Below are 15870 nucleotides of genomic sequence, written 5' to 3'. Positions count from 1 at the left end.
AATATAATGAAAGTTAATAAGAAAAACTTAAAATAGGCCACTGTCACTATTTTTAAATTATTCAAATCATTGCTCTCCCTTATTAGGGTGAAAGAGACTCAAAGATTTAAGTGTTGAATTAAATTTATTGATGCATTCTTAGGACAAGCATATAGAGAGATTTCTTCTCTTTCACTCCATGTTCTCATCATTTTGGCTTAGTTTAGTTTCCTTTCATTCCTCTAATTTCTTCCTCTTGTATATATGTGTCTCTTTGAACTGGAAACAGAAGGAAAATACGCCTCTCTGGATTTCAGACATAGGGAGGAGAAAAGAAATTACCTTCCCAGGTAATCCAAATGCAAAGAGTCCAAGATCTTCATAAGATGTCACAGCTGTTAAGAGAAATTGTAATTTTTATTTTTTACACAAAACCGTTTGTGTGCCAAGTCTTAAAGGGAAGAAGCTCATTCCACTACTATGTTATAGCTATTGCATGGTCACACTAAATTTAAAGCAGAAGTAGCTACTTTGGGGGAAACTTTTAAAGACTTGTGGTCTGTAAGGATAGGGTCCTCTTAGAACAACAGAGCTTAGCAAATCCCAAGGTTGTCTAACAACCACCCAGGCTGCATTAGTGCAAATGGAATAATTACTCAGGAACAACTCCACTTCTCACTAAACAGCACTTGCCTACTCCAGTGTCTAAATGTGTGTGTTGGAAAGTTTCTGAATACTGCATGTGTAAATAAAGCTAGGGTATGAAAGTTGTACCCTTTCAGAAACATTGGCTTTTCCAGCTATTGAGGATAATGATAAAACATGCATGATAGTAGATATACCTTTATCCCATAATCAGTAAAGCATACATTTTCTTTTTTCATCATATGAGTATAAAATTACATTTCCATTTCACATGTTCAGGAAGTGTGGTCACAGAGAAGATGAAAATTAAATGGCTCATAAAAAAATTAAATTTTTTCCTCAGCCCATATAGCTTTATGTTCTAATTAGTGACACCACTGGTACAAATAAGAAAAGTAAAAGCATTTGTATAATCCTATAGTTTGAAAAGTACTTAACCTTATAGTTCTTAAATGAAAAAGAAGCAGACTAGGAGACACTAAGGCTTGGTACAGCAACACACGTCTCCTATTGAGTCAAAGGTTGGCTCATCATTTCTTAAAGCAAGTTTTAATATATCCTCTCAAAGAGTTTTCTATAAACTGCCACTATTTTAACAAAAACCTCTATACTTTCACAAACAAAGACTTCCATGTATGTAAAAATAAGCATTTTAAAAGCCATGTAGCCACTGTGGAAAGCAGTATGGAGTTACCTCAAAAAATTAAAAATGGAACTGCCTTATGACCCAGTGATTCTACCTCTGGGAATCTATCTGAAGAAACCCAAAATACTAATTTGAAAGAATATATGTGCCCCTATGGTCATTGCAACGTTATTTGCAATAGCCAAAATATGGAAGCAGCCCAAGTATCCATCTGCAGATGAGTAGATAAAAAGGCTGTGGTTCATTTACAGAATGGAAAACTACAAAGAAAGAAGAAGAAAGAAGCGGGGGGGGGGGGCGGGGAATCTTACTCTTTGCAACAGCATAGATGGACCTGGAGAACATTTGCTAAGTGAAATAACCCAGTCATAGACAGACAAGTAACATATAATTTCACTCGTATATGGAATCTAATGAACCAAATAAACTAACAAACAAAACAGAAACAGATCCATAGGTAGAGAGGAGACTGACAGCTATCGAAGTGGAGGGGGTTTTGAGACTGGGTGATGAGATTAAGGGAAAAAACTCTCAAAGACACAAACAATAGATGGTGATTACCAGAGGGAAAGGAGACCGGGGGGAGGTAGAAGACAGGATAGGGGGATAACTGGTGATGGAAAGAGACTTGACTTAGAGTGGTGAGCACACAATACAATATACAGATGATGAAGTATAGAATTGTACACTTGAACCCTATATAATTTTATTAACCAATGTCACCCAAGAAATTCAATAAAAATTTTTAAAAAGTTAACAGTAAAATGCTGAAAAATAAGTTTTAATAACTAAGAACAAAAATAATTCACTTTTCTTGCCAAATATACATTTAAAACTTTAACTTCATTATGACTTGATCAAAGAATTAAAAAATATTTTGGATGATATACCTATTCACGTATTACTACATACAATGGACGAGAGCAATTTAGGTTTGAATTTGCGATATATAATTTGATTTTAAGTAGGAAACTTTATGTTTTAACAAGACTTTAACAATAATCTTACAAGGATAGATTTTAAGTATACAGTTAACTCTTGATCAATACAGGGGTTGCGGTACCATCCACCAGGCAGTCATAAATCTGTGTATGAATGTTGACTCCCCAAAACTTTAACTGCTAACAGCCTTCTGTTGACCATAAACCTTATTGATAACAGAAAGTTAGTATTTTTGTATATGTATTACATACTGTATTCTTACAATAAAGGTAGAGAAAATATATTAAGAAAATCAGAAGAATACATTTGCAGTACTGCACTGAATTTATTAATATGTAAGTTCATGTCATGTTTACAAGATGAACCATCTGTCAGTACCTATATCAATATTGTCTTATACAAAACACTGTAGATCTTACATATATTACTAACAATAGAAATCAAAATGAGAAGATAATGTGAAAAAGAAATTCATATTTCTTTACACTCTAATGATTCATGTATTGATAATGAAGAAGCAGCTATATGATTGCTTTATGGTAGTCTAGTGTAAATGACATTCCCTGGCTGGTTTGGCTCAGTGGATTGAGCGTCGGCCTGCAAGCTAAGTGTCGCTGGTTCGATCTTCCAGTCAGGGCACATCAGAGAAGGAAAACTCTGACTCCAAAAAACCTCCGCTGCCTTGCGGCATACCTCTTCAGGGGAAAGGCTAAGGAAGTAAACCCCGACAGAAAATCCGGAGCCGGAGTCCCTAAGGCGGTTTGACGTTGTAGTCAACACCGGCAACTCCTGCGGCGCACCTGAACCCAAGCTGTATTGACTCCGTCTTTCCCTTGGACCCTTCAGCTGCGAAGAGAGGGGGGGTCTGCTGCATGGGCAACAGCAGACCCTCCATATCACCCTGCCCAGGCTCTGTAGCTTCAGCTTCACTGGAGAGGACACTCCAGCGTCATCGCAAGATGTCGATTCAACACGGGAGGAGACAGATACCGTGTCACTCCCGAGTCGGACTGCACAGCCATTCTCGGCAGTGCAGATAGACTCTTAAGAAGCTACACCATCGTCTCTCGAGACGGACGGCTGCCTACGACGACGGAGTGTAAATGACACAATTGCTTCACAGTAATAGGAAATTTTCCAAAAATTTTTCCAATATATTTATTTTAAAAAATCTGTGTATAAGTGGACCCACACAGTTCAAAATTGTGTTGTTCAAGGGTCAACGGTATTTTAGAACATAAAATTAAAAAGCAGAATTACAAAACTAAGAACTGGAATTTCTTTCCTCCTATGGGAAATGCTGACATTCTTTTTTTCCCCAGATACACACATTCTACTGAGAATGTCATCACAAATTTTAATAATTACGTTAATCAATAAATTTTTACTAGTTTAATATTTCAAAACACAATTGAGTGTTAATGCTGTGTAGGGGCACAACTCCTTATATCTAACATTCTAAAGCCTTGGTATATATATTTAAAACCGGAAAATTCTCTAAATGTTAGCTGCTATTTAATTTGCCATCAAGAAGGCAATTTTGTTACATATTATATATATATGTGAACCAAGTCTCCAAAGGTCTCTGATCTGTCACTATAAGGCATGAAATGAAAGAAATACCATTGTTCATTTTTAACATCATTCTTTTATATTATAGTTAAATGTGTCTGCTCTTTCTTAAGAAAACACTCCTGCCAAGAATTTAAAGACAGGAGACTTTTCAGTGTTATATATATAGGAGCAAGAAGATGTCTGTCCAGAAAGCATCCAGACACATAATATAAAAAAGAGAGACATTTATTGAAGAAGATACAAGAAACATTGTACATAGGACAATGATGCTTCAGTCCCCTTCAAAGTAGGCTCCTTGGGACTTCACACAGTTCTCCCAGTGACCATCAGCTGCCCCGTCATATTTTCCTGAATCTCATCAACAGTCTGAAATCTCTTCCCTTTCTAAGGTGATTTTAGTTTTGGGAAAAGCCAAAAGTCACAGGGGGCCAAATCTGAGTCACCTGGGTGATTTGATGTTTTGCAAAAAAACTCTGCACGAAACGTGATGCATGAGCAGGTGCACTGTCATGATGAAGCTGCCAGTCAACAGCTGCCCATAGCTGCAGCCTTCTGAATCATCCCAATAGTTTCCGTGAAAGAATGTTCAAGCTTAATACAAAATCTTATGCAGATGCATTGCTCTCCTCGTTCATTTTGAATGTAATAGCCATGCAGTATACATGCTCACTCAACAGGCTCTACTGCCCCCACCAACTAGTACAGTGAAATCATCATGGTTCACGCATGCGCATTCCAGTCCACTCTCCTGGGCTGCCAGGTTTCATCAATGTTGTGCAAGCCTTTCTTGTTATATTAGCAATGGCTGGACTTTTTCTGGAGAGACCTCATTTATCAAATAACTTGCTTTTATTTTATATTTAATTTATTTTTATTGAATTATAGTGATCATACAATATTATGTTAGTTTCATGTATACAATGCAGTGATTTGATATTCTTGTACATTACAAAATGATCACTCCAGTATGTCTAGTATCCATTTGTCACCATATAAAGATATTACAGTATTAAGGACTATGTTCCCCATGCTGTACATTACATCCCCCATGACTTATTTATTTTATAACTGAAGTTTGTACCTCTTATTCCCCTTCACCTGTTTCACCCACCCTGCCACTCCCCTCTCCTCTGCCAACCACCAGTTGTTCTCTGTATCTGTGAGTCTATTTCTGTTTTGTTCAAATAATTTGCTTTTAAAATGACCTATTTTACATCAGTTTCTCAGCTGGTGAGCAAGTTATCAGGATGATAGTCATCAAAAAGTTTAACTATGGTTTGTTTTATTTTTAAACAGCATAAACAAGTATAAATTGTATATTTAGTAAACATGAAAAATAAATAACTTTTCCACAAGCAAAAATCATATTAAAAGATTCCAAAGGAATTAATATTTCAGTTACATAAATTTAAATAAATTAAACATTTATTCTTAATTTTTAATTAGAACACAACCTTTATTATTCCAGAAAATACAATAAAAAATCAGCATAATTAAGATAGTTGTAATTGCAACTACTGACAAAAGTGGCATATATTTTAGTAACCTCAAATTGCACTCTATTATTTTCTAGTTTTATAAAAGTTATCTCTAAATATAGCACACTCCCAAATTTAGAGTGAAAAAGGCTTAGACTTTTAAGTGGAGACTGAGCATAATGTTCAAATCCTAACTCTATCTTTCAAGTCAGCACGTCTGGCTAGTCATTCGGTTTTGTCACTGTTATCATACTTCTTTTATGTTGCAAAAACTAGAAGTGCTTTTTCATATCTGAGACATCATGACTATGAATAGCAACTTCTGGCTTAACATTGGCTTTACTAAAATATGTACACAAATGCTTTACCTCCACGTATCATTTTTTAATGGTTTTCTGGATCATCTCAACATATAAACAAAAACACGCTAGTGAAATACTCCTAAAATTCTGTCATTTGGACAGTGAAGATGCTGGAAACAGTATAAACTGGTATTGACTTTTGGACTTCAGTTTGAACAATAAGCTTTCAAAATATTTATAACTTTTGACTACTAGGAGTTTGCATCTTAAGAAATAAGGCAAAAATCAGAGAAATCACTATATGCAAAGATACTTATCATGCATTATTTACATTGAAAATAAAAGCTACCTAAGTGCTCAACCATGGGAAGGAAGTTAAGTAAATTATGGTAGGTATACCTGATGAAATAATAGGTAGCCATTAAAAACTATGTTTATAATAACATGAAAATGTCAATATAAAGTAAAAAATAGGATTCAAATATGATTTATGAAGCAAAACACAAAAAGCTCAATAAATTAGAGATAAATAGTTGTGTAATATTCTTTTTTCCTCCTTTTTGGGGGGAGGGGAATTCAAATATTCTATAATGACTGTAAGGGAGTGGCAAAATTTTACTTTAAAAAATCATATCAATTGAATAGTTCTGTTTCCTCCAAATATCTGATAGTATTTATTTAGGCTGCAGTTTTTAACGCCTCTTGTTTAATAATTTAAGTATCACTTTGTCTACTACTAAGGGAAATTTTTGCTGCTATTTCATATGATCAATGTTTTAATATTTTATTTATAAAGTGAAAGATGTTTTGAGAGACATCAAAAATAAGATGTGGTGGTGACCAGTCTCATTAATAGCATATTCCTACAGAATAGGAATAACATTAATTATGAAAATTATGAAATTCATTGAGTCTTTTATAGGGCTTCATACAAGCAGTGCTTGGCACAATTCTCCTTAAATAAATAACTGAAAGCAGTCATAAGCTATCTATTTTAGGAAATTATTTTTTGATATTAAAGAAATCAATGTTATGTTTTTTGAGGGGCAGAAAGGCGGTAAATCCTAATGAAGTAAATTGGGGAAAATTTCTTATTTAATGTACCTTCAAGGTACACTTTAGTGCTATTTTGGCTAGACCAAGACTCTGGCCTCCACAGGAATCGTTTGAAAAGCTGCTTCCCATGAAGTAGTGGAATATTTCCAGCTAGTTACTCCAGTGTTCTGTCTGCTTTGCATTTTTCCTTCAATGAAATAGGACAATTAATAAACTGTGGTTACAGTACAAAGCCCAAGTTTCAGCAGCAGCAATATTATCTTTGGATCTGGATTGAGAGACATTAGTTATTCAAATACAGTTCAACTCTAGAAAATTGGCCATTTGGAATGCACTCTTATTATTTTGAAATCCTTTTTTTCTTGTGTTTTCCATCATTTCCTCTCACCTTTTTTCTCCTTAACAGTGTCATGCAGGTCATTCATTTATTGAATGTCTACCATGCCACTTCTAGTCTTTCTTAATATGTACTTTAAATGTCAGTTTTTTAACTAAATGTGTCATATTTTAGAGAACTTGGTGCAGTAATAAGAAAAACAGAATCCTGGACTACTAGGAATAGTCTTTAAATGGCACAGAGGCTGTGACAGCACACACAGAGTCCTGGGATCCCATATACTGCTTGGCTCTGGAGTGAACAATATTTACACGGTCATATCCTATAAATGCTCTTCATCACTTTTCAACTTTTAAGTTCAACTTACAGATAAAACAAAAACAACTTAAATATGATTACAAAATAGAAAGTAAATATTGTCAACCTTGACCATGTAACAATATGGTAGAAAGACTGAAAAATAGGAAGAGGACAGGTGAAAGAAAGGATGGGAGCACTAATAGCATATATAGCAGAGAGTCAAGAGATGCCATCTAAAGTACATGGAACAGAAATAAAGGTTTAAATGTATCATTTAGAGTTACAAAATGGTTTAAATGTATCATTTAGAGTTACAAAATAAGCAGTGAAATTGAATACAAAGTAATGAAATCAGAGAGGGAAAAGGAGGATTAGTGTACCCAAACTAAAAACTGACCTTTCATAATAAAGTGTTGACAGTCTATTTTTTAAAGATTTTATTTAGTTATTTTTAGAGAGAGGAGAAGGGAGGGAAAAAGCGAGGGAGAGAAACATCGATCGCTTGCCTCTCGCATGCACCCTGACTGGAACCTGCAACCCTGGCGTGTGCCCTGACTGGGAGCCAAACGGGCGACCTTTTGCTTTGTGGGTCAATGCCCAACTAACTCAGCCATACTGGTCAGGGCAACAGATAATCTCTTAAATCAAAAAATAAAAGTAGAAGAATATTATTGAGACTTAGGAAGGTAACACTGAAAGAATTACAAAACAGAAACTATTAAATGTTGCCAACTCTGGGAAATGGTACTAGAAATGGAGAAGAATGGACCAGAAAATGCTCTAAGTCCTCCTGCACAAGTGCACACACACATATACACTCATGAACACGTGTGTGTGACCATGCATGACTTTTGATAAAAATAAAATAGGAGGTTAACTTAAAAATGTTTAACCCTATATGGATTCATAGCCACCCTTTCCTTGTAGCCTAATAATAACACGTTCAGTTCCTGCTACAGAAAACACTTACTCTAATGTCAAGGCAAACAATTTAAGGAGTCATTACATGAACAGAGCACACACATAATCTAGCCCAGGGTTTTTCAACCTTGCCACTAACATTTTTGGCTTGGATAATTCTTTCTACTGGAGGCTTGTCCTGCACATTGTAGGATGTTTAGCAGCATCCCCAGCCTTTACCCTCTAGTTACCAGTAGACCTGTGACATCAAGAAATGTCTCTAGACATTGCCAAATGCACCTGGAGGAGAAAAACCAAGCTAAGCTGAGAACTACTCATTAGCAAAAGGATGCTAGAAAACCACCAATCCATTGAAGATGGAGTTACATAATCAGCCCACTTAATTAATGGTGGGTCTACTTAACTATGCTCACTAATGCCAAAAAGAAAAAGAGATGAAAATATAATTTGGACAGCCATCGTTCCAAACAACAAGCAAACGCTCACAGTGAGCACTGAGATGAAAAATGAATCTACATTCTTTCAGTCGGTTCCATTCCTGTGTGCTTGCAGAGAACATTTTGCAGCACTGAATAGGATTCATCATGACCCTGAAGCAATCCATATCCTTTATATGGTGCCCAGATCAATGCTCAACCAAAAAACAAAAACAAAACAAAAAATGCTCTCAGCTTTATTGAGAAATGGTATGTTAGTGCCCGGCATGTCATGTAAATGTTGAACATTCTATTTTATAACTACATTAAGAACTTTTCAAAGGTAATTTTGACTACACATAATTTTTGCCTGCGTGTTGATTTTGGAACCTTTAAAACAGAATCTCTCTGTAGCTCTAATATCCATCCATTCATCACCCATGTATCCAGCTTTTATTAAATACCATCTGTGTTTTAGGCACAGTTTGGTAGATGCTGAGAAAACAATGGTTAATTGTTTGAATATACACTAAATTTTCAAGGAATACAATTACCATATAAATGTATCTTTTGTTTTGTTTGGAACTTGGTCAAAAATTGTTCACTGTTTCAGAAAATCACATAACCAGCAGCATTTACTTTGGTTTTGGTTCTCCTTTATTTTACTGTATGCCTTTAAATGATGTATAAGTAGTATTTAGTTTCCTATGGTTGCTATAACATAGTATCACAAACTTGATGGCTTAAAACAGCAGACATTTATTCAATCACAGTTCTGGAGTTCTAGTGTCAGAGGGTCAAAATCAAGGTGTCAAAATCCAGGGGCTCCAGTGAGAATCCGTTCCTTGTCTTCTCCAGTTTCTGGTGACCGCTAGCACGCTTTGATTTCTGGCCATATCTCTGCCTCTGTGGTCATGATGCCTTCTTCTCTTCTGTTTGGGATCTCCTTCCATGATACATGGGATTGCATTTAGAGTCCACCAGGATAATCTCCTTATCTCAATATTCTTAATTATACCTGCAAAGTCCCTTTTTACCATATAAGTTAACATTCACAGGTTCCAGGAATTGGGATATGGACATTTTGGGGGGGTGTGTGCATTATGCAGCCCACCACAGGTAGGTTATAGTACCTCTAGGAATTTCATTTCAGACAGTGAAGGGAGCATTCAGAATTTTTAAATATATATACAAGAGGAGTGTTATGATGGATGGTGTTGAGAGTCACTGTGTAGAGGGTTTAAGTGAAAAAACAAAACGCAAAACATGAGGGACCGTTTTATCCATTGTTTATTTCTTCATCATTACCAAAACTTAAAATCCTTTTAAAAGAACTGTAACCTTATTTTAGGAAGAGGAAGCTAGGGGGACCGTGTTCTCTTTCTCAGCGAGCCCTGGGAAAGACCAAAATTCTCTTTGGAAGTAACAAGCGGTGAATCCCAGTATCTATCTTGACTCTTTTCAGACACCTCAGTGCCTTCTCACTGCTTCAACAAAAATTCCAGATTCTTTCTGACACTTGTCTATCTCTTCAGTTTTGTTTAGTTCTTTGTACCTTATGCATGAACAATAGTAAACTATTTTTTGTACCTTAAGTAAAATATACAGTATGTGCCTCTGTACCTTTATATATGCTGGAATATTCTCTCTTGCATTGTCTGCTAGTCAAATTCTTTTTAGCTCAGTCCTCCAGTAATATTTACTGACCCTCGGTCTCCAACCCAGACAAGGCAGGTCACTCCCTCCTCTTAACTTATCATTGTACCTTGCATATATTTAAATTGTTACACTTATCACATTACATTATAAATTATAAGCTCATGCATTTGCTTCCCCTATTAGACTTTAAGTTTTTTCAGGGAAGTAAGTCTTATTTATCTCTGTAAATAAAAGAGTATTGAATCAATAAATGAACCTCTATCCTGGGCTTTAGTTCTAAGGCCTGACCATTAGATATACATCAAAGTCCACATAGCCAAATGTGAACTCATTTTTATTTTGAACCAACATCTCCTGCTGAGTTCTTGTCTCCATTAACGACACCACAACTAACGCAGTGGCCATATCAGAAATCTCTGCAAGATATCCTTAGCCATCTTCCTCTCCATTACCTTCCACGGTCAGTCAGAGATCAGCTCCCTTCAATTCTAACACCCACATTCCTTAGCCTGCTTCTTTATTTCATTCCCTTTGATAATGCCTTGTTAGTCCTTTATAACAGCCAGGCCTGATGCTAACGTACTCAGGTACTATTAGTGAAAATTAGAGCTAGACAGACAAATGAGAAAGGCAACCCCTTCAGGAAGAAGAAGAAGAAAAGGGTTTCCAGGGTTTCCATCCTGAACACAATCCTGAGGGCAAGCCTGGACTGGACGGCTGACTGTGCCTTTGTAAGAAGAACTACTTCCATCTGGAGGTGGCTCTCAGATCTGCTGTTCAGTTTTTGTCCTGGAAATTCCCTTTACTTTTCTCCTGTGCTAGATTCCCTGTTTCTTTGTTACTCCCCAACTCTGGTAAATGGCATCTTTTATTACTAAGTAAGGGTGTATGAGAGATAATTTTTGAGTCCTTGCTTTTATAAAAATGTCATTATTCTACCTTCACATTTAAATGATAATTTGGCTGGGTATAGAATTCTATAGTGAAATCATTTTCCCCAAGCTTTTTGAAGGTCATCTTCAGATTAGTATGAGGAACATGGAAGAGAAAAGAGTAGCTGTTTGAGAGCACTATGGTGTCCTCAGAAAAGATTTAGGTTCTCTTAAAGTAAGAAAGTGAAGGAAATGTTCAGAGAAGAGTTGAGGACATAGGAATTTTGCTGCTGATTGACCATGAGTTCTAGAAAGCAAAGTGGAAAGGTTTCAGGAGTTTGGAAGGAAGAGGAGATAAGGTTAGAATATGGGTGACAGAGCCATATGGGGTGAGTCTAAGAAATGAAGGATAACCTACAATTTTGAAGTGACTAATATAAAGTGAGATGAATGGTATAATGTAATTAATTGAAATGATCTCAAGACAAATAATGATAATTAACTGAGTAGTGGGAATTGAGGGCTAGGGAGTAGGGGCGTGACCAGAAGCAAGAAGTTTTAAAACTCTCATTCCCTCCTGGTGATGAGGGTGTGGAAGCCAGCGGAGAGGAACTGTGAGTTTAGTCCCAGAGCACAGAAATCTTCCCAAAGAATCACAACGAGCCAACTATTTCTCAGAGAGCAGTGTGAGAAATAAAGGTTTTGCTTCAATGACAACTCATAATAATAAAAGTCAGTATTTACCAAGGACCTGGCAGTTTATATACATTCTTTTATTTCATTTCTACAACAATCCCAAGAGGAAAATATTCAATTTTATAGATGACAAATAAAGGTTAGAGAGATTAAAGTACCTTATATGCTACCTCATCCCCCAGAAAAGGTCCTGATAGGCCCTAAACCTTATATAAAATCTAAAGTAGCAAATTTTCATATGAAGAAGTCCTTTTGTTTTATAAAGATAAAAATTTCTCTTCACTTTTTTATCTCCAGGCAAGTAAATGAAGAAGTTATTTTGTAAAGACTTATGATAGCCCTTTCTCTGACGAATGAATTCTGTTTAAGCACAATACTCCTTTATGATAGTTCAGTAAACTGAGAAAAAAATTTAGCTACATGCTATGTTCTAGTATATATGTATTTTTTAAAAGCCTTCCTCCACAGAATTTTACAGTGACTTAAGGAATTCAATCAACAAAAGACAGGTGCATCAATGTGTATGAAGAATCATAAAGAAGTTAGTTCAGGGCCAAGATGGAGGCCTAGACAGACATGCTATGTCTCCCTCCACAACTAAGAAGGAATACAACTACCTCAAAACTGGAGACAACCAGAAGTTCCAGAAAATCGAGCTGCATGGAAGTCCAACAAACGAAGATATAAAGAAGAAATACTCATCCAGATAGGTAGGAGGGGTGGAGCCAGGGCGGAGAGGATGCGGTGTGGTGGCGGCAGGAGTGGCAACAGTAGCAGGCTGGTGGAAAGCTCAATCACACATCTTAAAAAGTCAGGAGGGACACCTGGGGAATGTTCCCAGCCTCAGACCGGACCACGCAGCTCACAATCCCAGTGCCCAGGAAAATAAAGCCTCACTGCTTCTGACTGTGCAAACCAGTGGGGATTGGGGCAGAGAAGAAACTGCCAGTCTCTCAGCAGAGTCCTCTTGTTTAAAGGGTCCCCATGGTCCTAGAATGTCTGCAGACCCACCTACTCTGGGAATGACGGCCAGCGCAACAGCTAGAGAGGCACCAGTCCCATATGGAAGTGGGAGAAGTGCCTGGAAAAGGGGCAAGTGCTGAGCAAGCGGCATTGTTCCCTCTCAGACCTCCCCTCCCCACAGTGCCACAATGTGGTGAAACCCATACTGGCAAATATCTAAGGCAGAAAGCACACACATTTTAAAAAGTCAGGAGGGACACCTAGGGAGCACTCCCAGCTCCTCACCAGACCCTGTAGCTCAAGGTCCCAGCACCGGGGAAATAAAGCCTCATTGCTTCTGACTGTGCAAACCAGTGGGGCTGGGGCGGAGGAAGAAACTGCTGGTCTCTCAGCAGCGTCTGCTTGTTTAAAGGGACCCCCGGTCCTAGAACATCTGCAGACCCACCCACTCTGGGAACGACAGCCAGGACAACAGCTAGAGAGGCATCAGTCCCATAAAGAAGTGGGAGAAGTGCCTGGAAAAGGGGTGAGTGCTGAGCAAGTGGCATTGTTCCCTATTTGACCCCCTCCCCCACACACAGTGCTATAATGTGGTGAAACAGGTTGCCCTGTACTGACAAATATCTAAGGCTCCGCCCCTTACAATGTAACAGGTGCAACAGCTCTGTCTAAGACACAGAGGCAAACAAACACAGGAGCCTGTCAAGATGCAGAGACAGAGAAGTATGGCCCAAAAGGGGGAACAGGTCAAGGTTCCAGTGGGAGAACTAAGTGACTGGGAGACAGTCAACCTAACAAATGAGGAGATAGCCAACCTAACAGATGCAGAGTTCAAAACACTGGTGATAAAGATGCTCACAGGCTTGACAGATATGCTTAAGTATGGCAAACACATAAGGGAAGAAGTGAAGTCTATGCTAAATGAAACGAAGGAAAATCCACAAAAAAACCAATGGTGAAGAGAAGGAAACTGGGGTTCAAATCAATGATTTGGAATGTAAGGAAGAAAAAAACTGTCAACCAGTACAGAATGAAGAAACAAGAATGGAAAAAAAATGAGGAGAAGCTTAAGAAGCTCTGGGACAACTTTAAGTGTGCCGACATCTGAACCATAGGAGTCCCAGAAAGAGAAGAGGAAGAGCAAGAAATTGGAAGCTTATGTGAGAAAATAGTGAAGGAAAACTCTCCAAATTTGGCAAAGGAAATAGGCATACAAGTCCAGGAAGCACGGAGTCCCAAACAAGCTAGACCCAAAAAGGACCACAACAAGACACATCATAATTAAAGTGCCAAAGGTGAAAGATAAAGAGAGAATCTTAAAAGCAGCAAGAGAAAAGCAGAGAGTTACCTACAAAGGGGTGCCTATAAGACTGTCAGCCAATTTCTCAAAAGAAACTTTGCAGGCAAGAATGGACTGGCAAGAAATATTCAAGGTGAAGAAAAGCAAGAACTTACAACCAAGATTACTCTATCCAGCAAAGCTATCATTTAGAATGGAAGGGCAGATAAAGTGCTTCCCAGACAACATAAAGCTAAAGGAGCTCATCACCACCAAGATATTATTATATGAAATGTCAAAGGGACTTACTTAAGAAAAAGAAGATCAAAATTATGAACATTAAAATGACAACAAACTCACAACTATCAACAACTGAATCTAAAAAATAAAAACAAAATCCAACTAAGCAAACCAGAATAGGAACAGAATCATAGGTACGGGGTACATTTGGAGGGTTATCAGCTGGGAGGGGAAAGGGGGAGAAATGGGGAAGTAGTGCAGGGATTAAGAAGCATAATTTGTTGGTACAAAATAGACATAGGGAAGTTAAAAATAATATAGGAAAGGGTGAAGCCAAAGAACTTAAATGCATGACCCATGGACATGAACTAAGGGGGATGGGATTGCTGGAGGGAAGTGGGGTACTGGGCAGAGGGAAGCAAAGGGGAAAACAACTGGGACAACTGTAACAACATAATCAATAAAATATACTTAAAAATAAATAAATTTATTAAAAAAAGAAGTTAGTTCATAGACCAAGTAAGCTACAAAAATCAAAGAAAAAGAAATAAAACCAGGGGTTTTCACTTTACATACCTCAAAATTACAGAAAATAAGAACTGTGTGAGAATTTTAAAGTTAAATATAAATTCACTGAAGGAGAGTGATATAATTAGACTTCCTTGGAAATCTTCAGAGACTGTTACTCCCAAGTTATTAAAATTAATAAAACAAAAATTTTAGTGAAAACATAATTGTCACATAGTTGATTAAGGCATTAATCTTTTTGGTAGAATCCGTAATAAAATAACTTATTAAGGTGTAGATAACTATCACAATTAAGTAAAAGTAAGTTTTTCAGAAAAAGAATCAAAATTTCAAAACATGCCACGAAAATTCTAGTCAAGAAGATTTACAAATAAAATTCTTTTAATGCTATTATTCCCAAATTTGGGATGCCACTATGAATAACTTATTACTTTGAGATTAACATCTGCATTGTTTCCTAGTATTTTTATTTGTCTGCACTTTCTCCCGATCCCCTAGAAAGCAGGGGTATACGTGTGTAGGTTGGATGGCCAAAGGCATTGGCACAGTTACAGCTATAAGCTATGGATCATAAACTGGTTTTGCATAATAATCACCTGGCGGACTTGTTAAAAATATATTCTGAGTCCCACCTCAGATTCTTGGAATTAGAATCCCTGAGGCTTAGAAATGTCTATTTATAAAAAGATCTGCAGGTATGTCTGAGGCATAGACAGATTTTATGAAAATAGACTAGATCTGTGGATTCTGAAAAGCCTTAAAATTCTCACGATATACCTTTGGGTGTCTCACCTGTTTCAGCCAGAATAATTCCATTTTTATTTATTTTCTGTATCTCTCATGCTTATTAAAATGTGAAAAACTACAAAACCAGCTAGAACAAAGTGAGCTCACCCACATAGATAATAAACCCATGATTATGGCATCATAACTGACCTAATCCAAAGACAAAAAGACTAGAGAGATAAAAAGCCCAGGATTAACAGACATAAAATATCTGTAATGCCAAAAGGAAAACCTTTTAAAAGCAGTTCTG

General features: G+C 37.0%; 1 protein-coding gene across 1 annotated transcript in view; it reads right to left on the bottom strand.

The window, feature by feature from the left end:
* The window catches only part of SLC38A6 (solute carrier family 38 member 6), a 62790-nt gene that overhangs the window by 44489 nt on the left and 2431 nt on the right, over nucleotides 1–15870 (bottom strand). Inside the window, exon 4 of the mRNA XM_090270957.1 lies at nucleotides 322–374. Coding sequence (XP_090127083.1) covers nucleotides 322–374 — 53 coding nt within the window. The remainder of the gene's footprint in view (nucleotides 1–321; nucleotides 375–15870) is intronic.

This window comes from Furipterus horrens, unplaced genomic scaffold (genome assembly GCF_987537825.1).
Source record: "Furipterus horrens unplaced genomic scaffold, mFurHor1.1.pri manual_scaffold_3, whole genome shotgun sequence".
Classification (NCBI taxonomy): Eukaryota; Metazoa; Chordata; class Mammalia; order Chiroptera; family Furipteridae; genus Furipterus; species Furipterus horrens.
Note: the sequence above shows the minus strand (reverse complement) of the source record. Positions and strands in the feature narration are given on the sequence as shown.